This window comes from Podarcis filfolensis, assembly GCF_964270895.1.
Source record: "Podarcis filfolensis genome assembly, chromosome: 2".
In the NCBI taxonomy this organism is placed as follows: domain Eukaryota; kingdom Metazoa; phylum Chordata; class Lepidosauria; order Squamata; family Lacertidae; genus Podarcis; species Podarcis filfolensis.
The window spans coordinates 2,840,193-2,864,986 of NC_139605.1; the positions used below are offsets into that span (position 1 = coordinate 2,840,193).

The 24,794-nt window shown below is 41.9% G+C and overlaps 1 protein-coding gene across 1 annotated transcript; it reads left to right on the forward strand.

Moving 5' to 3' along the window:
- Positions 1 to 1,704: 1,704 nt before the first annotated feature.
- On the forward strand, positions 1,705 to 24,592 carry LOC310758066 (vomeronasal type-2 receptor 26-like; the record flags this gene model as incomplete). Its single annotated transcript, XM_083604004.1, has 10 exons — positions 1,705 to 1,913; positions 3,085 to 3,376; positions 4,732 to 5,514; positions 6,739 to 6,945; positions 13,698 to 13,876; positions 17,406 to 17,697; positions 19,019 to 19,846; positions 21,486 to 21,707; positions 22,019 to 22,145; positions 23,492 to 24,592. 10 exons carry the CDS (start codon positions 1,705 to 1,707, stop codon positions 24,400 to 24,402), a joined length of 4,050 nt encoding a protein of 1,349 aa, XP_083460130.1. The 3' UTR covers positions 24,403 to 24,592.
- Positions 24,593 to 24,794: the final 202 nt, after the last annotated feature.

Below are 24,794 nucleotides of genomic sequence, written 5' to 3' on the forward strand. Positions count from 1 at the left end.
AAGAAGCAGGCATCTTTTAATTTCGTGGCTGCTGTTAATTTTGTTTAAAATAAAAGGAGAGATTTAGACAAATTCATGGAAGCAGATATGGCTGTTGTCAGCTACTAGTTCTTATGGATATGTTCTCCCTCCACTGTTGGAGATAGGATGCCTCTGAGTACCGGACTGGAGAAATCACAAGTATAGAAAGGGCCACTGCCCTCACCTCCTTCTTGTGAGCTTCCCATTGAGGCACCTGGTTGCCCATTATGGAAACAGAATGCTGAACTCTTATGATAGAATACCTGCAACTAGCAAAACTGACCGAAAAAATTAGAGGAGTGTCAAACCAGAAGGTATATAGGGAATGGAAAACATTCAAAGAATATCTAAAATCCTACTGTACGAACAATAAGATACTTGCAGAAATAGAGTGATACTGGTAAGCAAGAAATACATAAAATATTATATTGGATTATATATATATATATATATATATATATATATATATACACACACACAAAACAAAACAATATGAATCTGTGCAAAGAATACAGATAAGATAAGTAGTATAATGAGAATTATTGGAGGTTATATATTTTAATCTGTCATGTAAGTGTAATATATCGTATTTGTTTGTTTCTTTATCCTTTCTTACTTTATTGTTTTTATTCATTTGTAGTTGTTTTTTTGTTATGTATGTTATGTAATTCATGTATATTTGTTAATGTGAAAATTAATAAAGATTTTCCATTTAAAAAAAAGGAAACAGAATGCTGGACTTTGTGAGCCTTTGGCCTGATCAACTTTCTCCCTCCACGAACCATGTCAGTACCATATTTACGTGAATCTAATATGTCATCAAATCTCGTGCACCTCAATTTTCAAAACCTTGAAACCAAAAAAGCATTTGCTGGCAAATGTAGATGCACCATCAAATCTAATGTGCACCCTAATTTCACGACGTAATTTGTCCAAAAAATGTGTGCATTATATTTGAGTAAACACAGAATCTTGAGTACTGTAAACCTATTTTTCTCCTGCTCCCATAAAGTTCTGGGTGTGATTGTTCTTCCTTTTACAACTACAATTATCAGAACTACAATCCCCAGGGTCTACCCTTCAAATATTGCCTTTGGTAACAATTATGTAAACATCACAATCAAAGGCAGCAGGAGGTGATTTACTCCACTGTGCCTGAAAAGTTTCATGCATAAAATATCTCGTGTGCTACAGAGTCCTTGGGGCCAAGATATGGAGCAGGTGAAGGAGAAAGATAGGTCTCTGTGAAGCTTAATCAGAAAATAGGAATCTGTGTTCTAGGTTGTGGAGTCTCTTTTCCTGGAGGTTTTTAAGCAGTGTTTGGATGGCCATCTGTCATGGATGCTTTCAGTTGAGATTCCTGCATTGCAGGGGGTTGGACTAGATGACCCTTGGGGTCCCTTCCAACTCTACAGTTCTTTGGTTCTATGGTTCTATTCCTACCCCACCTAGAGAAGTTAGCAGGGATTTGAAACTGACACCTTCTTAGTGCAAAATAGATGCTCTACCTCTGAGCTATGGTCTGTTCCCTTTGGCCCTGAAGCCAGAGCTGGACACACACACACACCGCATTTGTCATGTCACTGCAACCTCTGTCATTCAAGTGTTTGGGGTTTCTTCCGATCTACTGGCTATGGATTTAGGAGGACCAGTCGGGAGGGAAGTGTAGCAGAGAGACCAAGAATGATAATGCTGCTCCTGTTGCTGCCTCTTGCAACCTCTGGGATGCAGCAGAAGGCAAAATGCCAGCTGAATCTCATCCAGGATAAAAATCTTGCTGTGAATTATTACCGGCCAGGAGACCACCTCATTGCTGGAGTCATATCTTCAGGATTAATTGGAGGTCAATATCCCTTCTCCTTTTCCAGCGCCCCCTTAAGCAGGCTTGAGTCGTAAGTAATGCTGTATTGGTGTATTTCTGCTTCCTACCTACTCTCCAATTCTCCTCTTATATCAGGGTCATTTCTGGTACCCCTGATAGATCACTATCCCTTGTTTGTTGGCTTGTTTCCCTTTAATTCTGAGCACCATGACCACTGAGGAGCTCAAATATTTGGAAAATCTGGGTAGGAGTATAATTTTAAACAAAAGCAACAAGTGCCCTCCTTGCTTTCTCACCTCTGGTATGAAACTTTTGGAAGCTAGGATTGGACTTTATTGGGCTCTAAACATTAATGGAATGTTGCTTCTTAGATTTCTATAAGTCTTTTCTTTTGGTGAAAAGCAGTGTTTCAACGTGTTATACAATGTTATTTAAGTAATAAATTCATTGACAGTACCCTAAACTGATGATGATGATGATGATGTAGCAAATACTGTGGAGGCATGTTTGAATTGTGGTTTTTCCAGTGAGTAAAGTAAAATTTTCTCAGTGTATATCATGGACCCTTGGGGAAGGTTGAATGCTCAGTCCATGTTCCCCACTTTCAATCTAAAATAATCTCCTGGAAGTTTATTCACAGAATTAGTGTCCCAGGATTGCCTCACTGCCCTTGTTGGGAGATAGAGGAGAGGCTGCTTCTCTCATGGAAAAAAGCAAATGATAAGGCAACTCTCCTTCCACTATGAAAGTCAGGCTCCTCCTTTATAACTGGGTGCAACGGCAGTTGGAGAGAATTGCATGACTCCTTTTCCCCCCAGGCACAATGTAATCTACACAACTGCATACATCTACTATGCTCAGGCAGGTGCAAAGCAGCCTGGGGGTTCAATTTGACTTCATGGACTTTTTCTCAGGTGCTCAGCATAGCCCAGCATCCCAAAAACTCCTTGGATATTGTGAGGATATGCTCTTCCCAGAGCCCCACTACAGACATGTAAATCATTATCTGGTGACTAATTTTTGTGAGATATATAATGCCTGGAGTGGTCCTTTGATAAATTGACAGCTATCAACCACTGGTTCTGGTGGAGCAGCCAAGGAGGTCTACGGAAAAGGGCTTATTAAGGTTCTGGCAACCTTGAGGTTAGGTGTCTCATGCTGTGCCATCTGAGCTGTCCCAGAGCAATGTGACTTTCATTTTCACTGAATTGAGGGTGACAATGTGACACACTTTTTTGCAGTTGGGTGAATGGGAGAGATTGGTACATTCTTTCCTTCCCACTTTCCGTTCAGGAGATAAATCATAACCCCCAGCTCTTAACCAACATCACCCTTGGCTACAGCATCTATGATACCTTTTTTGATGGAAGAACAACTTCTGATGGCTTGACCGACCTCCTTGCGGGTGGGGAAATCAACATTCCAAACTATAGCTGTGGAAGATGGAAAAATCTGCTGGCTATTCTTGAAGGGGGGAAATCCGACATCTCCATGCACATTGCAAACATGCTGGGCATCTACAAAATCCCACAGGTAAGAAGTAGGTTCAAGTCAAACACACCCAACAAACATGTTAGGATAATGTAACTGATTTTACTGCTCACGTTGCTTTGTACATCCCATCATTGTACAAACACTGCTTTTCATGAAGTGAAAGTGTAGTTGAACGAAAGACCTTGCTCCCACAGGAAGCAGTGGTGGCCACCAACTTGGATAGCTTTTTAAAAAAGGATCAAAGAAATTCATGGAGGAAAGGCCATGATGGCTGTGCTCTGCCTCCCCACTTAGAGGCAGTGATTCTTCTTAATACCAGTTTCTGGAAACCACATGGGGAGAGAATGCTCTTGTGCTCAAATCATGCTTGTGGGTTTCTGGAGGATATTAATTTTAATTACAGTCTGGATTCAGGTGCAGTGCTGGGACTGAATAGGCCCTGGTTACCCTGATGGATCACGTGTATGAAGAGTTGGCTCACTTGCTGGATCATCACCTTGTCGTGGTGAGTGGGCTTTCACATTCCCATGACCCTTGTGAGCGAAGCCATCAGGAGTTTCATACTCCCAGTAGGGTCACCTAAGGTGGTAAGGACCGTGGGGAGGAGCTAGACAAAGAATGATCCAAGAAGTCCTTAATGGCAGAGCAGGTGGATGAAATAGTGGAAGAACATTGCCTCAGGAGAGTGAGGAAAATTCTCAGGGATGAGTCACACCCTGGCCAGCATTTCTTGATCTCCTGCCCTCAGGCAGAAGATATAGAAGCATGATTAGTCGCACCAACAGGGTACAGAACAGCTTCTATCCCTGGGCTGTTAGGCTGCTGAATGAAAAGATAACAACAGGGCAACTGTCTTTCGGGTTTGGTGCGTGTGCATCAGCAAACGAGGGCTATTAAGACTAAGAGAGCTGAGTGGGGGGGGGTGCTCATGTAATCTCACTGTATACAAGTTGTACAAGTGACAATAAAGTATTTCAATTTCGAGATAACAAGTGGTATGTTACAACGGCTGTGAAGGCGGATGAAGGCTGCAGCAGATAAGAATCTACCGTTCATTGTGACACTAATGTATAGTCTGGACACGGTGATCATTGCATTGGAATCCTCAAGTCTTGATTATTGCAATGCAATTTATTTGGACCTAGTCCAGAGGCTCCATTGTGGCTACACCATTGATGGGGACAGACTATTACTAGTAGTGTTAGTATTAATTTTTGTATTGCATCTTTGTAAAATGTTCAGAGGCTATTGCAGTTAAGCAGTATAGAAAATGTTTAAATAAAAAAGTTATACTATTCTATCATTTCTAAAATCCTTGAAGTTAATGCTAATTAAATTGATCATTAGGTTCTCCTGAAGAACAAAAGCTCAGTCTCTTTTCCTTTCCATAACAGCTCAGTTATGGCTTTGTTCTTCCCGATAAAGCCCAATTTCCTTTTGTTTACCAAATGGCCCCAAATGAAGAAACTCAGTACATGGGGATAGTCCAACTCCTCCAGCTTTTCAGGTGGACATGGATTGGACTCTTTGCTCCAGACAATGATAATGGAGAAATGTTCCTGAGCACCTTGGCACCTCTGATGACCAGCAATGAGATTTGTGTTGCCTTCTCAAAAAAAGTACTACTACAAACCTGGCTGTGGATACCCCATGAAGCACCTGCCATGTGGAGACAAGTCAATGTCTTTGTTTACTATGCAGACTTTCAAGATGGACTTTATATAATCATAGAGGTACAATCCTTCCTTGAAAGGATACAAACTGGGGGGAAAGTTTGGATAACCACAGCTATTCCAAACACAATATTCTTATATGAAACTGAAGCCTTCCGGTACGCCCATGGTTCTTTGTCCTTTGTAATGAAGACCAAAAAAAGGACAAAATATGACTACTATGAGCCAGTGTATTCTACTACCTGGGGGAAAGGATTTGATTGTTCATATTCAAAGCATGTATTGTCTGTGAGGGATTGGAAAAGATGCAGGGAGAACGAGAATCTAGGGGTGTTCCCCCAGGAAGAGATTGAAAGAATCCAGTCCCAAGACAGCTACATCAATTACTATAGTGTCCAAGTCGTGGCTCAGGCCTTAAACAAAGCATATTTGTCCACATCAAAGCAGATTCCAGTGGTGGGTGGAGGAGACAGGTTGGAACTTCTAAGGCTACAACCATGGCAGGTATGTCCATTCCCTTTTGCAAACTGCAGTTCATTTCCCCAGCCCTAGAATCGCCTATGAAGTTGCATTATACCAAGTCAGACCAATGATCCATCTAGTTCAGTCCTGTCTACAATGACTAGCAGCAGAAACATAGGAGGCTGCCTTAATAATAAATAATAAATTTTATTTATACCCCGCCTTCCCCAGCCAAGGCTGGGCTCAGGGCGGCTAACAACCAATAATAAAAACAAGTTGAATGACTTACTCTAAGTCAGAATGTGGCTCTCTCTCTTGCTTAGTATGGTCTCTTATTGATCGATGGGCAGCAGTCCTCCACTTTTTCTGGATGGTTATCTTTCCCAGGGGTACCTGGAAATGAAATTGGGGGTTAAACCTGGGACCTTTCACATACAAGGCAGATGCTCTAGCAACTGAGTTATGCCCCTTTCCCCAGTATCATGCATTCAGAGTCAAGCATAGCAGGGATGTATGTATGTATGTATGTATGTATGTATGTATGTATGTATGTATCATGTATAATCCACTCTTCATAATCCAATAGCATTGTTTTCAAGTACTGGCAGAAATCCATCGGAGTTTCTGCCATCTAGGGCAAGGGAATACCAGAGTCACAGGAGCAGCACAACAGAAACGGTCCCCAAATCAGTGCAGCTTTGAAAGGGCAAAACGTGTCGAATCTGCATATAATAAGAATATAGGGGCAGATATTTTTTTCCAGGCTTTAGTTAGAAGACCAGGAATTGACCTAACTCCAAAAAACATGAATTAATTACTTTATGGATGCAAACACTACTATTCTAGTATATCTATATATCTATATCTATATCTATATCTATATCTATATCTATATCTATATCTATATCTATATCTATATCTATATCTATATCTATATCTATCCCCTTGCAGCTTGCAGTTTCAACTGCACAACTCCAAAACTAAGACAAATGGAAGAAATCTCCAATCAGTGCTTTCCACCTCTAACCTTCCTTATAATCTCTGACTTGCAGGGTGACCAATGCCACTGGATAGGCCTCTTTATACAGATTAATAAATCCATCTTGATTAATCTTTACATATATTCCAAAACTCTTACTTAACCCTTCCTGATATATGTAATAATGATGATTTTGGTCTCCCCTAAATGTTGAAGCAGAATGAGGGGACCTAAAAATAAATCACAGTCTCTATGAGTCCAGATCACAGCTTCCTCTTTCGTCATAGATTCATCCATTCTTGAAAGAAGTGCATCTCTATTCTAATATTTCAGCTGATGGACAGTACTTGGATGAAAATGGGGCACTGGCCGTTGACTTCGATATTGTGAATTGGGTGCTCTTTCCTAACAACTCTCGTGGTAGAGTGAAAATTGGGGAAATAGAGAGACAGACAGCTTCAGATCAAAAGATCACCATTAACAAGGAAGCAATTGTATGGCCCAAGCTGTTTGAGAAGGTGGCATAAATTATATTTTTCATTTTACTATGTGCTAATTGTTAGAATTCCTGCTGCATGATTGCAGCCATGGGATTTTTGTATATCACATGACGGTGTATGTTTTGACTCCACAGAGTGGGAAGCGACGGAGACAGGATGTTTGTGTTACTGTGTTCCGTGAAGTGGTTGTTCTTTTCCTCTTTGCTGTCTGATGCTAGAGACAGAGGGAGCCATGTTGCAGTGATCCATGTGTAAATATGTAAATAAAGTAGATTAGCCAAAAATGCTGAGTTGCTGAGATCTGTTACGCAAGCTGCAATGACTCTGCGGATCCCTAAGTGTGCCGATGTCATCGGTTGGCATCGGTCGCTGTGATGTTCGGGCTGAAGAAAGCTTTTGAAGCTCCCGAATGATCGACCAGGAGGGAGAGAACGTGCCAGTCTGGCATGTGTCTCTGCCAGGGTTCTACTCGAGTGTAGGCTGAACTCCTGACTCTAATAGCATGTTCAATTGGCGGCAGGAGGGGGAGGTTATTGGGTTGTTTATGTTTTTATTTTGCTTATGTATTTTTGTGTTTTTATACTGTTATTTTATCCTGCAGGTATAAGGCGGTATACAAATTCAATAAATCATAATAACAATAATGCATAATACATAGAGTATGAGGCTTTGAGTGTATGCTTACGAACACTTCCCTGGAACTAAGTACCACTGTGCTTAATGGTGTACAATCTTGAGTAAGACTGTATACAATGTTGCAGGGAATAGGAGACTTTCCAAAGCAGAGTAGAACAGCTTGCCCCAACTTGGTGCTCTCTCAAATGAAGTGTGGAGGGGAGTGTTTAAGAGACCCTCCCGCACTCGCTTCGTTGCCCAACAGCAACACAACAGCCCTGCAGTGAGGCCAGTGGGTCTTACCCTCCGGTAGTTACTGCCACAACCTTTCTTCTTACTCCTTCAGCCCTAGGTGGGAGGGAACCTGGGATGCACTAAAGCAGTTATTTTTTAAAAAAGGTTCCAAGCAAGCCAGTGCCCCCAGCACTCAACCAACATGGCAAGTGTCTTATGGAAACACTCTAATCAAATGTTGTAAACAACCTTATGTGAGAGTTTAGTTTTCGGCATGACCAATACCACTACAGTGTTCAAGAATATAAGGCTGAACAAGTTTCTAAGCATTTTCAGGTCTGATATTGTTATAATAAATATGTAAATTATGCTGTCTTTAATATAAAGATACATAACAGCCCAACCTTAATGTGATGCAAGGGTTACTGAGTTCAACCTACACCTTTGTGATTTACTGCCAAAGCAGCCCACACTCTCTCTGAGAATCTCCCAGACCTCAGAAGAGCATGCTGGTCACTTTCAACTCCATTCCTAAACTACCAATAGCCTGAATGCCAAGCATCTAGGCACAAAGGGATTTAAAAATTCAGAGGCTGGCAAACATACAGTTATGAGTTTGCAGGAGGCCAGATTCCCCTAAATTCCCCTAAAGTCTTATTAGAGGCAAGTTGTTTATTTTAAAGTTATTGTGACCTTTGTGCATTGGATCACACTGTTATTATGTGTGTGATCTTTCCTGTTGTTTTCAGCTGGCATATAGAAAGGCGGTATACAAATTAAAAGTGAAATGAAATTAATCTTGTTTACCTTGGTTGCTTGTATGCATAGAAAAGTGACAGAGCAGTGCTGAGGGAAAGAATCAGAAAAACCAAAAAGTTTGTCTGCCATGTTGCTCTGAAGAAAAGAAAAGTAATCTCTCCAAAATAGGGCCTGGGGTCAGTTGGGGCCATTGGAAGCAAAGATGCCTTTTTACAGGATCCTTCCAAAATACTTTGATCTGTTTCCAAAGGTACAAATGCTCCTAACATTTTCTCTTCATGTCTAGGCCATGCCTCATGCAAGATGTACACAGAGCTGTCACCCTGGAAATGCCAGGAAGATTCAAGAAGGGAGGCCTCCATGCTGCTATGATTGTGCTCCCTGCTTAGAAGGGACAATATCCACTCGGGAAGGTAGGACAGGATATCACCCGTCAGCTGATTGGCAGATTACAGCCTGCCTTGCTTAAACTCCACAGTATTCCTTTGAAACTCCACCCTTACCCACCAGACAATTGACAAAAACGACATCACCAAAGGTGGAGACCAACTGGGCCAAGTTTGACCCAACAGCTAGAAGTTCCCATCTCTGGTCTAGTCTTAACAAAAGCAGCTTTTAAACATCTCACGGAGAAAGTTTCTTTAGTCATGCTCCACAAGATCCTTTCTTGGTGATAAGGTCAAGGATTGGGACTTCTCTACCAGTGAACATTTGCTTCATTCCTTGCCAATAAAACAGTGTTTTTCATGCTCTCTCCCACATGCTCACCATTCCCCCTCAATTGTAACAGCACTCAGACCATTGCAGGTGACTGATGTCAGGATAATGAAGTCTCTTTTCCTCTATGCAGATGCTGATGAATGCACCAGATGTCCAAAAGATCAACATCCAAACAAGGAGCAAAATCAATGTGTCCTCAAAGCAATAACCTTCCTGTCCTATGAAGAATGTTTGGGAATCCTCCTGACATCCCTTACCCTCTTCTTATCTTTAACAACAGGCATTGTGTTTGGAATTTTCATTAAATACAAGGAAACTCCCATAGTCAAAGCCAACAACAGGGACCTCTCCTACATCCTCCTCATTTCCCTCTTGCTCTCCTTTTTGTCCTCCTTCCTCTTCATTGGCTGGCCAAGGAAAGCAACTTGCCTTTTCCGACAAATTGCATTCAGCATCATCTTCTCAGTTGCTGTCTCTTCAGTCTTAGCAAAAACCATCACTGTGGTTCTGGCCTTCCTGGCCACAAAGCCAGGGAACAGGGTGAGGAGATGGCTGGGGAAGGGTCTGGCAAATTCCATTGTCATTTCCTGCTCCAGTGTCCAGGTTCTCATTTGTACCATCTGGTTGGGCATCTCTCCCCCATTCCCAGACTCTGACATGCACTCCCAGCCTAGAGAGATTATCCTGCAATGCAATGAAGGGTCTGTTGCCATGTTTTATGGATCCCTTGGCTACATGGGCTTCTTGTCTGCCACCTGCTTCACAGTGGCTTTCCTAGCCAGGAAGCTGCCTGGGTCCTTCAATGAAGCCAAGCTGATCACCTTCAGCATGCTGGTCTTCTGCAGTGTTTGGGTGTCCTTTGTGCCCACCTACCTGAGCACCAAGGGGAAATACATGGTAGCCGTGCAGGTCTTCTCCATCTTGGCTTCCTGTGCTGGGCTCCTGGGCTGCATCTTCATTCCCAAATGCTACATTATTTTGCTGAGACCTGATCTGAATATGAAGGAGCACCTGACCACAAAAAATAAGCATGGCATTTGAACCTTAATGCTAGAATGTCTCACCAGTATCTGGACTGGAACCACAGCTTACTTACTAATAACTGGGTTTATTATTTTTCAGAAGGCTCCAGTAGGCATGTTTGTGTCTCAAGCACCTCCCTCAGACTGCAGTGTGCATCCCAACAGGTATTAGGTGATGAAAAGATCCAGCAGCGTTCCTGTCAGGGATCCTGCTTCCCTTAGCCTCACTTGTTTCCACACACAAGTATACATGCCTATATTTCTGTAATTAATTCACTGCCACCAATTGCCCCAGAATAGTTCAAAATCTCCTAGTAGTGTTTTTTATTAGGCCTGGTCATGAGATGGGCTCCACCACCAGCCCTTCCTTCAAGTTTGTGTCCCATTCTTTGGGGAGCACATCACCTCCAAGACTAAGATGAGTAATTATTTCACTTAATTCTGCTTGAAGTAGGGAGACCAAGTTTCTTGCTAGATCAAATGTAAACATGAAACAACCACCTCAATCAACATTCTCTGCAATTTAATCTTTATTGATTTAAAATATTGAATCCATACACCACAAAAACAACCAAAGAAAAAACAAATCACATCAAATGCAAAAATAATAATAACGTTACATATAAAATAAAGTTCTTCCATACGTTGAGACTTCCATCACCCTCAGTATGGGTCCTTGGTTTCCTTGTTGACTGCATATTGTATCATAAATTTAATTTATCATAAAATAGCTATAATCTTTGTAGCATATAACATTGCAGAAGTTAATCAAAGCATGTCAAAGATTTCATATGTGAACAATCTTCTTTTAAATATAATCTGTATATATCCCATTATTTGTTAAACTTTTGGTTTGTCTGGTTTCTGATTTCCCCCTGTAATAATAATAATAATAATAATAATAATAATAATAATAATAATAATAATAATTGTTATTTATACCCCAGCCACTCTGGGTGGCTTTTTTGGCATCTTTGCCAATTCTACAAAGTCAAATAATTTTGTCTGCCTCTCTATTTTAGTTGGTATTTTGTCTCCCTTCCAACATCCTCTGGTCTCCCAGCAGCCTATGGTCAGGAATGATGGGAGTTGAAGTTGAGTAATATCTTGAGGGAGCCTGGTTGGGCAAGCTTGTATTGGAGAGCTTTTATGAATGTTTTGCAGATCCTTGAAAAGTTTGCATTATTTGAACTGTGTTCATTTTACAGATTAAATGTGTTTAACGTGCATGTTGATTTTCTCCTTCCTTCCTTTAAGATATTGAATAAGTCAGCCTGTTAAGCATTCAAGTTATTGATTGTTGAAAATTTGAGGACTGTAAGTGGCATGATCCCAATGTTTTTAATTATAAACAATTTAAACTCCTAATAAAATCATCATCATCGTTGTTGTTGTTGTTGTTTAGTCGTTTAGTCGTGTCCGACTCTTCGTGACCCCATGGACCAGAGCATGCCAGGCACTCCTGTCTTCCACTGCCTCCCGCAGTTTGATCAAACTCATGCTGGTACCTTCAAGAACACTGTCCAACCATTTCATCCTCTGTCATCCCCTTTTCCATCATACCAGAGACTAATATTGACATTTAGCAATAATAACAATTGGAGAGCCCCCTTTAACTTTTTGTGTGGAAAGGGAAATGAATGAACTTGAGTTGTCTGAAGATTGGGGAAATATTGCCTAGTGAACATGGGTACCATCCTGGAGTGAGCACTTCAAATATTCTGAATAACTTTTAAATATATAATCGATGGACGAAGAATTGGAAGTCCACTCTGTTTCTTCCTCTCTTCCCTCTTTTTTCTTTTTCTTTTGAAATTCTTGTTCTCTTCCAGTTTCTTCTTATTTCTTTTTCTCTGCTTTGCTTTTACTTATGTTTTCTTTTCTTTTGTTTACGTCCTCTACTCTGGTTTAGTGAGGCACATGAAGGTGATGGCTGGCCTGTGTGAAAGGCCCTGTGTGACTCCTTTGAGAGAGGGCTTTGTGTTTTCTTCTATCTTACTTTTTTCTTTTCTTTTCCTTGTTTCGTTTTTATTTTTATCTAGATTAGTTTGTTTTTTATACTACAGGCAGCCCCCCATGTATGTGGGGTAACATTCCAAGGCAACACACACATTGGTGTATAATTGAAACACCTAATGTCCGGATTTCCCCACCCAGTCTTTACCAGGATTTCAAAGGTGAAATTGATGTCCAGGGGGAATTTCTGAAAGGCGGCGCTTTGTCCTGGATCTTAGAGAAGTTCATCGAAAAATTGCGGACATCAGGGTGCGCTGGTTTTTATTTTTTGAAACATGGCAAGCCTGGTTAAAAGAATTCTGAGGGGAGTCTCTAAGAGAAACCAATGTGGCTTTCCATTACCCATTTAGACGCCATCTCCTCAGATGTCAAATATGGAGGGAGAGATATCATACACACAAACGCACAAACATGATGTATATAATACATAATATAATAATACATACTATATATTACATAAAATAATTTATTCTATAATAAATATTATATACATATAATAAATATTATATATACACATAATAAATATTATATATAATGAATATTATATATATATATATATACACACACATATATAATGAATATAATATTATATATATATATATATATATATATATATATATATATATATACATATATATATATATATATATATATATGAAGCAGCAAATATAGTCCAGTATTCCTGAGGAATTATAATTATTATTATTATTATTGAAAAAACCCACCCCCAAACCACAGAAAGTATGTACATACATATACATACATCATATATACATATACATATACATATACATACATCATATACATATACGTATACATATACATACATCATATACATATTCATACATCACATACATATACATATACATACATCATATACATATACATATACATATACATATACATACATCATATACATATACATATACATATACATATACATATACATATACATATACATATACATATACATATACATATTACGGCCAAATCCCGGAGCCCATGCATCCCAGTGAGCAATACAAAACATGTGTTTCTTCCCATTAAGCTCCAAAGAGCTTCTCCGGAAGTTGGGATTGTTTTTCTCTCCTGGAATTAACAAAATAACAGTCATTCTTGCTGAATCCCAGTGGATTTCCACCCAGAAACTCAGCAACAAAGAAATCCAGAGCAAAACATTATTGTGATAAATACGCCCTGAACTCTTGCAAGGCGGGGGAGTGAGATACCGGACAGACACTCCGACGTCTGGTCATTTCCCCCAATGTTCTGAATCCGTGGCTGAGACCTTTTGGTGGCCCCTATATTCTGTTCAAGTGGGGCGAGGGTCTCTTTCTGCCGTCCATGATTTGGGTTTTAGTTTTTTTGCTCCTTCCTCAGGCTGCCACCAAGATGTCCCTGAGGACCAAGTGTCTCCTCACCAGGCCTTTTGAACTCCAGGAAGACTATTACAGGCCAGGAGATCTCATTGTGGGGGGACATTTACGCTTCAGCAGTGCCATACACACAAATCAGATGTTTAATTTGTCACCCCGAGAACGGGACATATACATTTCTAAGTACGTACATGGAAACTCTGGGGAGGGATTTGGGTTGCTCTAATATCATTGTAGACTAGAGGGCTTCTTCCAGGGATCTGCATCCAGGGAGCCAGTGTGGTGTAGTGGTTAAGAGCGGTAGACTCGTAATCTGGTGAACCAGGTTCGTGTCTCTGCTCCTCCACATGCAGCTGCTGGGTGACCTTGGGCCAGTCACACTTCTTTGAAGTCTCTCAGCTCCACTCACCTCACAGAGTGTTTGTTGTGGGGGAGGAAGGGAAGGGAGAATGTTAGCCGCTTTGAGACTCCTTCGAGTAGTGATAAAGTGGGATATCAAATCCAAACTCTTCTTCTTCTTCTGCATTAGCAATATTGCTTGTTTCTGTACATATTTTATGGGCTAATAGCCGTAAATAAATAAATAAATTGCTTGTTTCCCAGAATGAAAAACAAACCATAAAACAAAGCTTTGCGGCTTGTCTTCACCAGATAAGAATCTGAACCATTGCTTCTTTCAGAGACTTGCATAGTCTACAAAGACTTCCAGAGACTTATAAGACTTATGTTTATTTGGTTCTATGTTTTCAAGAGAATCCATCAAGAGTGCCTATTTTGTGACTTTCAGAGACTTATAAGACTTATGTTTATTTCGCTCTATGTTTTCAAGAGAATCCATCAGGAGTGCACGTTTTGTGACTTTCAGAGACTTATAAGATTTCTGTTTATTGGGTCTGCAGAGAGTACATATTTCATATATTTCATATTCTATGTTCCGTATAGATTATATAAAGAGTTTATATTGATTTTGCATTGTTGTACTTGGTCATCGTGTTGCCTTGGATATTACTGAGAATTGTTTACAACACAGGGGTTTAATTGTCTGGTTACTGAAAAGCAAACCATGGCATCTCCAAATAATTGTCCATACGGGCAGGTGCTTCTGTTTATGGTGGAGAAAGTAACGCCATCATGAAAGTAATCATGATGGGAAGGCTGCTAGGCTCGCCAACAGAAAATATTTATTATTATTATTACTATTATTACTATTTATTCTATGTAAACATACGGGAAAACAATTCTATCTTCTCCTTTCCACTGATCAAAGTGTTGCCCAAGGTTGCCAAGAGCATTCAGAAGTACAGTAAAACAAATTGGCAAAATTAAACTGAACCTGGAGCAGGGCAGATAATTAAAGCAGTCTGCTTCGAATACCAACATTAAGGGAAAATCTACTTGAACAAAATGAACCTTTGCTGTAATAAAGCAATAAAGGTAAAAGTAAAGGTATCCCTGACTGTTAGGTCCAGTCACGAACGACTCTGGGGTTGCAGCGTTCATCTCGCTTTATTGGCTAAGGGAGCTGGCGTACAGCTCCCGGGTCATGTGGCCAGCATGACTAAACCACTTCTGGAGAACCAGAGCAGCGCTTGGAAACGCCGTTTACCTTCCTGCCGGAGCGGTACCTATTTATCTACTTGCACTTTGCTGTGCTTTTGAACTGCTAGGTGGGCAGGAGCTGGGAGCTCACCCCGTCACAGGGATTCAAACTGCCAACCTTCTGATCGGCAAGCCCTAGGCTCAGTGGTTTAGGAACACCCCTAGACTTGGAAGTACTAATTGCTAAATGCACACCAGCTCCAAGTGGTTTCCAAATCTCTCCTCCAACTCCTCCCCAGTGCAGCTTAATTGCACTCTTACACAGAAGTCAGGCAGTGGAAAGCCTGACAAACTGTGCTGTTCTGCCTGCGTGGTCTACACCTGGTGTACATGCCTTTGCCCTCAAAAGCTGCAGCTTACAGGGAGAGGGAGAATGGACCCACCTGAGGCATTGGCACCCTCCTGCATGCACTCTCAAATGCATGTTGTACTGATTGGACAGCTTTAAAGGGAATTGAACAAATTCACATTCAAGGTCATAAATGGCTGATAATCATGAAGACTGCGTCCACTACCTCTGGTATCGAAGGCAGAGATTTTAAGGCTGCTGCTTAAGTTTCTTCTCCTTTCCTGTTGAGCAACCTCAGACAGCCTTTATTTGTTTGGGGTTGCTTTTGTTGTAGATAGCAAGCGGGAGGGAGTGGAATGTGATTGTGTGTAAAACAGATGATTCTGGCTGGTCACTGATTATAATAATAATAATTTATTATTTATACCCCGCCCATCTGGCTGGGTTTTCCCAGCCACTCTGGGCGGCTGTAGAAAGAAGAGGCTAGAGAGGTCATAAATTTTGTGTTTTAAAATTTTTATTTTTATATTTCGAAAAAGTTTACAACAAATTACAGTAAATAATCAAATAACTTTGGACTTCTCCTCCACATCTCCATGGTGTCTCCAGCTACCCAACTAATGCTGCTTATTATGGTTATTCTATACCAGGGGTCGGCAAAGTTTACCTCACCTGGGCCAGTTCAGGGGAGATACCTCCATGGGCTGGACAAAGCCATGCCGTTTCTTCTTCCTCTTTGGTGATCCCTCATAGCCGAGTAAGATTGTCTTCCATAAACCCGGTTTTAACACTGAGTCCGTAAGTGACTGTGGAGGCCAATTCTGGATCCACACGTCCTTCCACAGTTGGGACACTGGTTTCTGGGCGGGAGTCGATCACTGTGTGGATTTGCTAAGCGTGCCTTCCTCCTAGCACGGTTCTCCCTTGCGTCCTGAGTTCGAGTGTCCTCAAAGCCCATGACACCTTTGGCAAAGGCTGTTCTCCAACTGGAGCGCTCGCAGGCCAGTGTTACCTAGTTGTCACTGTGTATACTTCATTTTTTAAATATTTGCCTTGAGGGAGTCTTTTGTGGACCACCAGCATTACGCTTTCCATTTTTAATTTCGGAACAGAGTAGTTGCTTTGGAAGAGGATCATCAGGCATCCGCACAACATGACCAGTCCAACGAAGTTGATGTTGAAGAATGTGTGCATGCCGTTAAACACAAGCATCCTATCAAAGTCGCCAGGCTGCTGCAAAAAATTGAAACTGATCCCACAAAATGTGACTTGATGGAGTTTTGTGGCTGCATCAATCACAGCATCTTGCCATCTGGCATCTAATGAAAGAATAATATGCCTTTTTAAAAAAGTATTTCATTAGAAATGTACTGTGCAATCTTATGCAAGTGATATGGGTAGATTAATTGCCTAAATTCAAGCAGTAAAGGGGTGAAAATGTTGTTAATTGGATTGAGGCCAATTAGCCACACTTACCTTTCACTCCTCTCGCTCCAGCCAGAAGTCTACCCTTAATGCTCTATGTGCAAACATTTTGGGGGATTTTTTGCCCCAACCTTTCCCCACCAAAAAAATCCTCACTCTTTAAAGCTGAATTGGGCAAATGTCAATTTGGGTTTTCTACAGATGGACATTTGCTCCAGTTGATCCTCAAAGAGTTGGTTTTCATGGGGAAAGATCCAGAACGTGGATACGGAACTTTAAATTTAATTTAAATTTAATTTAAACCATGTTTCCCTCCATCTGGAAAGAACGGATGAAGGTAAGTGGGACATGTCCTCTTTTGGGATTTCCTCGCCTCCTCTGACACAACTCTCCTTACAGTCAAGTGCTGAAGACCTACCAGCACATCCTGGCCTTGGCATTCTCTGTCAGTGAGGTCAACAGGGACCCCGTGCTCCTACCCAACACAACACTGGGCTTCCGTATCTATGGTGATAACAGTGATGCAAAGACGACTTATGAGTCCAGCCTGTCTCTGCTCTCCACGAGGGGGGACGTGGCTCCCAACTATCGATGTGACAGTCGGGACAAGCTGTTCTCCATCATTGGGGGTCTCAGCTCCAAATCATCAATGCAGATGGCATACCTCTTTGGCATCTTGAAGATTCCACAGGTAAGAGAATTTGTCTGGGGACCCGGGTGGTGCTGTGGTCTAAACCACTGAGCCTAGGGCTTGCCGATCAGAAGGTCATTGCAGTTCGAATCCCCGCAACAGGGTGATCTCCCGTTGTTCGGTCCCTGCTCTTGCCAACCTAGCAGTTCGAAAGCACAGCAAAGTGCAAGTAGATAAATAGGTACCGCTCCGGCGGGAAGGTAAATATATATAGAATATAGATATATATGAATATCTATATTCATATAGTATACAGTATGCTGTCTATTACTATGCTCTGTATTATGTTCTTAACATGATGCTCCATAAAATATATTATTAATGTGGTACACTGCCCTGTAATCTTTTGATAAACAGCAGTATATAAATCAAATAATTAACAATAATAACAGAAATCAAAAGAAGTGGATTACCAATGTAGGAGCAAATGGTTCATGAAACTGGCAAAATTAGCTGCCAAACTAAGAGGGCATAATGACGAAGTGCTTAAGGAAGGCTGAAACAGCTTATTGAACCAGAATACAAAAAAGGGAGGTGTGAGGAAGTCGAGGAAATAAGTAAATGAAAGACAAAGATATGAAAATATCGGATGTGGTTTTTTTCTGTTTTCTTTTTAAATGTTTTTGTTTTTAAATGTTTTTGTTTTTTCTTTCTTTTATTGCTTTGTTGTACTGTCTTTTTATTGTATTTTCTTTTATTTTTGGAGTATTGTAACTCTTTTATTGTTTGTCTTTTTTCTTGTAAATGTTAAATTCTAATAAATATCATTATTATTATTTTTAAAAAAGAAGTGTTTAAGGAAGAAGGGAGACCACTGATTGACAATCTATCAAATTATCACCCATATACGTAGTCACAGGCAGGATTTGAAATACAGTATAAGCAGTGGATTACTGAAAGGTTTAATGGCAGTGGGGTTTAGATAATAAAAGTGTATGCATTATAAAACAGCTAATAAAAAGGAGTAAAAAAAGTAAACATCAGGAAGGGATGGGAAGTCAAGAAGAAACTTTGGATGTTAAAAAAGATAGTATATGATGATAAATTCTTTGAAACATTTCTGGAGACTTAATATAAATGATATTTGGGGGGGACCCCAATAATAACATTACTCCGGTTTTGAGAGAACTGTGCTGGTTGCCTGTTCACATCTAAGTCCAATTCAGTTTGGAGCCTGACCTGGGAAACAAATGCATGAAGGTACTTCAAGTAATTTTATCTCTCTCCTGCACAGCCCTGGAATCCGTGGGAGGAAAAGTGTATTAGAAATATTTCAAAAAATCTAAATAAATTTTGAATAAATGCTTTCTCTTTCCTTCAGCTTGGTTATGGTTCATTCAGCCCTGTTGAGAGACAGATGCTTCCTTCCTTCTTCCGAATCGATCCCAACGAAGTGCCGCAGTACGTCGGGTTGGTCCAACTGCTCCTACATTTCCGATGGAACTGGATTGGCCTCATCACTTCCGATGACGACACTGGTGAAAATTTCATCCGGACTCTGATGCCAATGCTCACGAAGAATGATATTTGTGTGTCCTCGGTGGAAATGATAAATGAACGGCTAATGAAGCGATTAGCAACTAATCTTTTTAAGAAATCTCTTATTAAGTGGCAGAGTAAAGCCATGATTATCTCTGCAGACTACAAGGAAATAGCCGTGCTAATACATAAACTTGATTTTCTCAGAAAGGATTTCAGGCCCTCACGTGTGAGGGTTTGGATCGTGACAGCCCGCTGGGATTTTGCTGCTCTGGGGCCACAAATGCATTGGAAGGAACTGGAATTCTTCCACGGTGCTCTGTCCTTCAGAGTCCACACAAGTGATGTCCAGGGGTTTAATAAATTCCTCTTGGCTTTAAATCCAGCCCGGCCCGAGGGAGATGTCTTCCTCCGAAACTGGTGGCAAATGGCATTTAACTGCTGGTTTCCGATAGCAGGTCAAACGTCTAGAAAGAGAAGGTGTACAGGGAAGGAGAAACTAGAGGACCTGCCACCCTCTGTGTTTGAAACGGGAATGACTGGCCACAGCTATACCATGTACAATGCCATCTACTCCGTGGCACACGCTTTACATGCCATGTACTCATTGAGACCCACTCGTGGCATGATGCAGGAGGGCAAGAAACTTCTGGCTATCCAGCCATGGCAGGTAACATCATTCTTTAGATGTATCTTTCCCAAAGTACTCTTTCCCAAAGTAATGGATCCATTCGTTCTCTAGTGTTTTGTCAGGGGTCGCAATACAGATGGAGACAGATTGGTATTTTAAAACCATCCAAAGATCTCAATTTCTTCTGTTTGATAGCTTCACTCTCTTCCTTTCAAGAATGTTGCAACATTCTATAGTTGTTTCCTGGGTGAGGAGAGAAGAGTGGAGGTTTATGAATTCCTGATCTATGATTGCAGTCATGGGATTTTTGTCTATCACATGACAGTGTATGTTTTGACTCCACAGAGTGGGAAGTGACAGAGACAGGATGTTTGTGTTACTGTGTTCCGTGAAGTGGGACTATCGTCCTTTGTTCTTTTTCTCTTTGCTGTCGGATGCTAGAAAGAAAGGGAGCCATGTTGCAGTGCTCCGTGTGTGTTTATATGTAAATAAAGTAGATTAGCCAAAATGCTGAGTTGCTGAGGTCTGTCCTGCGCATGATGCGCAAACTCGCTGTGATGTTCGGGCTGAAGAAAGCTTTTGAAGCTCACGAACAAAAGACCAGGAGGGAGAGAACATGCCAGTCGGGCATGTGTCTCTGCCAGGGTCCTACTCAAGTGTAGGCTGAACTCCTGACAGATAACGCCTGTTATCTTTTCCTTTTCCGGGCTACAAATCTAACTGCATTCTGCTCCCACCCAAGCATGTGGGTTGTGTTATAGCAAGTAGACACCAGCCATGAAAAGCAACCATTACTTGCACTTACCAGCTATTTGGGGCTGCTGCTGAAAGTTAATTCCATCCCATGGTTAATTATCTCAATGGATGTAATTCCAAAATCTTTGGTCTGTGTTTAGTTCAAACGTAAGAAGAGCCTGTTGGATTGTGCCAACGGCCCAGTTTACACAACATTATTCTTCAAGTAGGGTCAGGTGGGTTAGATTCAGGGGTCTTCATCTCAGACAAAAGCATATGCAAGTTAAAAAAAAACCAACCCTCTAGATATGTAAATTGTTTATTCTGTTATTGTGTGTGAGCAACCTTGCATACCTCCAGTCAACAGAGGGCAGGGCTGAGACTAACACACAGTCAGGGAAAATGCACTTCATGGTCTCTTGCCAAAGTCCCAGGCTCCACCCCTTCCTCTTCCTGCAAAAGCCAGGATGAGGGAGGTGAAATCAGGGCCTCAATGAATATCTGAACAGGAGGAAGGGACCAGTGATCAGGAGAGTCAGGAGCTGGATCCTGGGAAAGGTTCAAACAGGGGTGTCCCAACCAAATTTCTGCTTGGCAAAAATAATGATCTTGCCTCTCCTTCCTCCGCACACTGTTTTGGGGGTTCTCGCGACCCTTTAGAACAGATTTGGGGAGGGTGCAATGGTGCCTGAGGAGGAGAGGGCAAGTCCCGTGGTGCTAGTAGGAATCTTTCCTGTGGCTTCTGCTAGAATGACTTAGTTGAATATGGAGGATACGCCTGTCTCAGACTCCCTTCATCAGGCAAAATTGTGTCCCTTGGTCTTAAACTCAACAAAAGACTAGAAAAAATAATACCCCCCTCCCCTCCAAATACCGTTCCAATAGGTCAAGGCTCAGCAAAGTCACTATGCTATCTAAACCTCTCCCCTCCTTTGTTCTTCAGATTCTCTCCTTTTTGAGGAACATCCGATTTAACAACAGTGCTGGAGATGAAGTATCTTTCACGGACAACAGTGTGGTGGGATCTTCTGGCTATGATCTTCTCAACTGGATCTATTTCCGAAATGAGTCAACAGCTTTAGTGAAAGTTGGGAGGATGGATCCAGAAGCCCCACGGGGCAAAGACTTCATCATTAACCCAGATACAATTGTGTGGTCTAGCAAGGTGGAGTGAATGTCCCAGAGCTTGTGAAAGAATTAGAGCATGATGGACTTGAATGCCCGTCAGCTCCAACCAACATGGCCAATGGTTAGGGATGATGGGAGATGTAATCTGGGAATCTTTTGGTGGGTGGGGGAAGGCACAGGTTCCCCAACCTTGCTCCATGCAGTGGTTCAAAATAGCTTTGGCCCTCTTACCTACATTTATCATCATTTCCAGCGTGCAAAGAGGGGGCCACCTTTGAAGACCTCCAAGTCCTGCTTAAAATACTTCTATCCATGCAGAAAACCTTTCATTATATCTGCCTTTCTTAGACCCCACCTTCTGCAAGCTGTGCAAAGATCTGCTCTCCAGGGCAAAGGAGAAAAATTCCAGAAGGGAAGCCGGTTTGCTGTAATGTATGCATTCGCTGTCCAGAAGGGACTTTTTCTAACCAGACAGGTAGTTCCAACCCTGAACCTTATTCTACAGTGCAGAAGTTGCTTGTGTCCAGGGAGGGTTAAGGTAGGGTTATCAGACGTCCCCGGTTCCCGGGGACAGTCCCTGGATTTGCAAATCTGTCCCCGGACAAATTCCATCCCCGGAATGTCCCCAGATTTGCAAATCTATCCCCAGGAAACATCGTAGTGACAGCCTCAGCAGCCCAGAGCCAGCCTGGTAGCGCAGTTGGCTCTGGCTGGCTTCAGGAGCTGCTCGCTGCTCGCTGGCGTGGCGCCCGCCAGTTTGCCTCCCAGAAGTCCCCGTATGATGTGTCTTGTGAGCAACACATCATATGGGGACTTCCAGTGAGGAAAAATGGCGGGCGCCACAGCAGCGAGCAGCTCCTGAAGCCAACCAGAGCCAACTGCGCTACCAAGCTGGCTCCGGGCTGCTGACTGCCACTTCTGCCGCCACTGCCGAAGGGGAACCGGGGACGTCCGGCAGTACAGATCTCCTGCCCCCTTCCCCCTTTGTTTTGACTGATTGGGGGAGGCTTGGGAGTTGCAGGCAGCCAGCCGTTACCCAGTTTTGTAAAAACTCTGCGCATTTATGTTTCACAGGGTGTGAAAGAAGGGCTTTGCACCTTGCCTGGCAGAGGAACGGTGCACCTTGCGCCCCTCCTGGGCAACGGCCACCCACCCATGACTTCCAAGCCTCCCCCGGTCTGTCAAAACAAAGGGAGAAGGGGGCATTTATGTTTCGCAGGGTGCGAAAGGAGGGCTTCGCACCTTTATACAATATGCATGTGCGCTTGGGCCCAGGGTCTTTTGCCTCACCACCCCCACTACTGACTCCCTGTTGCTACTCAGCTTTAAAAAAAATAAAAAATGTCCAATGGATTCATTGGAAAAAATCTGGTAACCATAATAGGCGAGTGCAGACTTCTTTCATTATGTCCTTTTACTGCTTAGCCCTGCTGGCCTCCACATCCCCCTGAATTTCGCTGTAACTAGAAGAATTTTCAAAACATATTCCAGAATTGCAACGTGTAGGATTTGCTATAGTTCTAAGTAACTTTGCCGTTCTAAGTTTCTTTGCAGCTTGCTTCCCTGTTTCAAAAAATGTGTTTTGTAACTTTTAAGATTCTGATCTTTTGCAATAAAAGGTCAAAATAGAGCAGAATCTCAGAGATTTTGAGCAATAAGAAGGAGAATAGGGCAGGCCAACACAAAAGAATATTTATAACGAGGGTCTGATTTCTTCTCCTGCCATCCCCACCTACCATGCACACCAGCCTGGTGTATGTGTGTGTGTGGATGAAAATAAAGCTATATTAGATATACTCAAATAGTGCTTGCTAATTCCAGATGCTGCTAACTGTGCCCAGTGCCCAGAAGATCAATACCCAAGCAAGGACCAAGACCAGTGTATTGCCAAGAAAATCAACTTCCTTTCGTATCACGAGGCTTTGGGATTTGTTTTAGCTTCTCTGGCTCTTTTCCTCTCTCTAATCACCTCTCTAATCCTGGTAACCTTCATTAAAAACAAGGACACCCCAATTGTCAGAGCCAATAACCGCAACCTCACTTACATCCTCCTTGTCTCCCTCCTGCTCTGCTTCCTCTGCTCCTTCCTCTTCATTGGTCGGCCCAAAAAAGTCATCTGTCTTCTCCGGCAAATGGCTTTTGGAATCACCTTCTCTGTTGCCATTTCTTCCATTTTGGCAAAAACCGTCACGGTAGTTCTGGCCTTCATGGCCACCAAGCCAGGAAACGTGGCCAGAAAACTCTTGAAGACACAATTAGCAAGCACCATTGTCCTGGTCTGTTCCCTCATTCAAGCAGTTATCTGTGCCATCTGGCTGGCAACCTCTCCCCCATTCCCAAACCTGGATTTCTACTCCATGGCTGTGGAGGTTGTAGTGGAATGCAATGAAGGCTCCGTCACCATGTTTTACTCTGTCCTGAGTTACATGGGTTTCCTGGCCCTCATCAGTTTCACAGTAGCCTTCCTAGCTAGGAAGTTGCCTGACAGCTTTAACGAAGCCAAATTTATCACCTTCAGCATGCTGGTCTTTTGCAGTGTTTGGGTGTCCTTTGTGCCCACCTACCTGAGCACCAAAGGGAAGTTCATGGTGGCTGTGGAGATCTTCTCCATCTTGGCCTCTGGCGCTGGTCTCTTGGGTTGCATCTTTCTCCCCAAATGCTACATTATTCTCCTAAGACCCAACCTCAACAGCAGAGAGCATCTAATAAGAAAGAAATATCAAGGAGCTTAAGAAACTAAATAACTCATAACTTCCTATACAAAGAAGCTGGTTGAATTATTCTTTAGCTACTGTGATCAGGTTTAACTACTAGACTTTTACAAGACATCTGAAGGCAGCTCTGTTTAGGGAAGCTTTTAATGTTTAATAGACTATTGTATTTTAATATTCTGTTGAAAGCCGCCCAGAGTGGCTGGGGAAACCCAGCCAGATGGGTGGGGTATAAATAATATTATATTATTATTATTATTATTATTATTATTATTATTATTCCTGAAAAATCTTGCAAATCTTGTGTATTGTTTCTGATTCTTTTTGTTTTGTTCATTCAATAAACATAGTGAAAGAAAGAAAATTGGTTTTGTAGTCCTATATATGTTTTGAACCAAAGATGAATCAGCAGA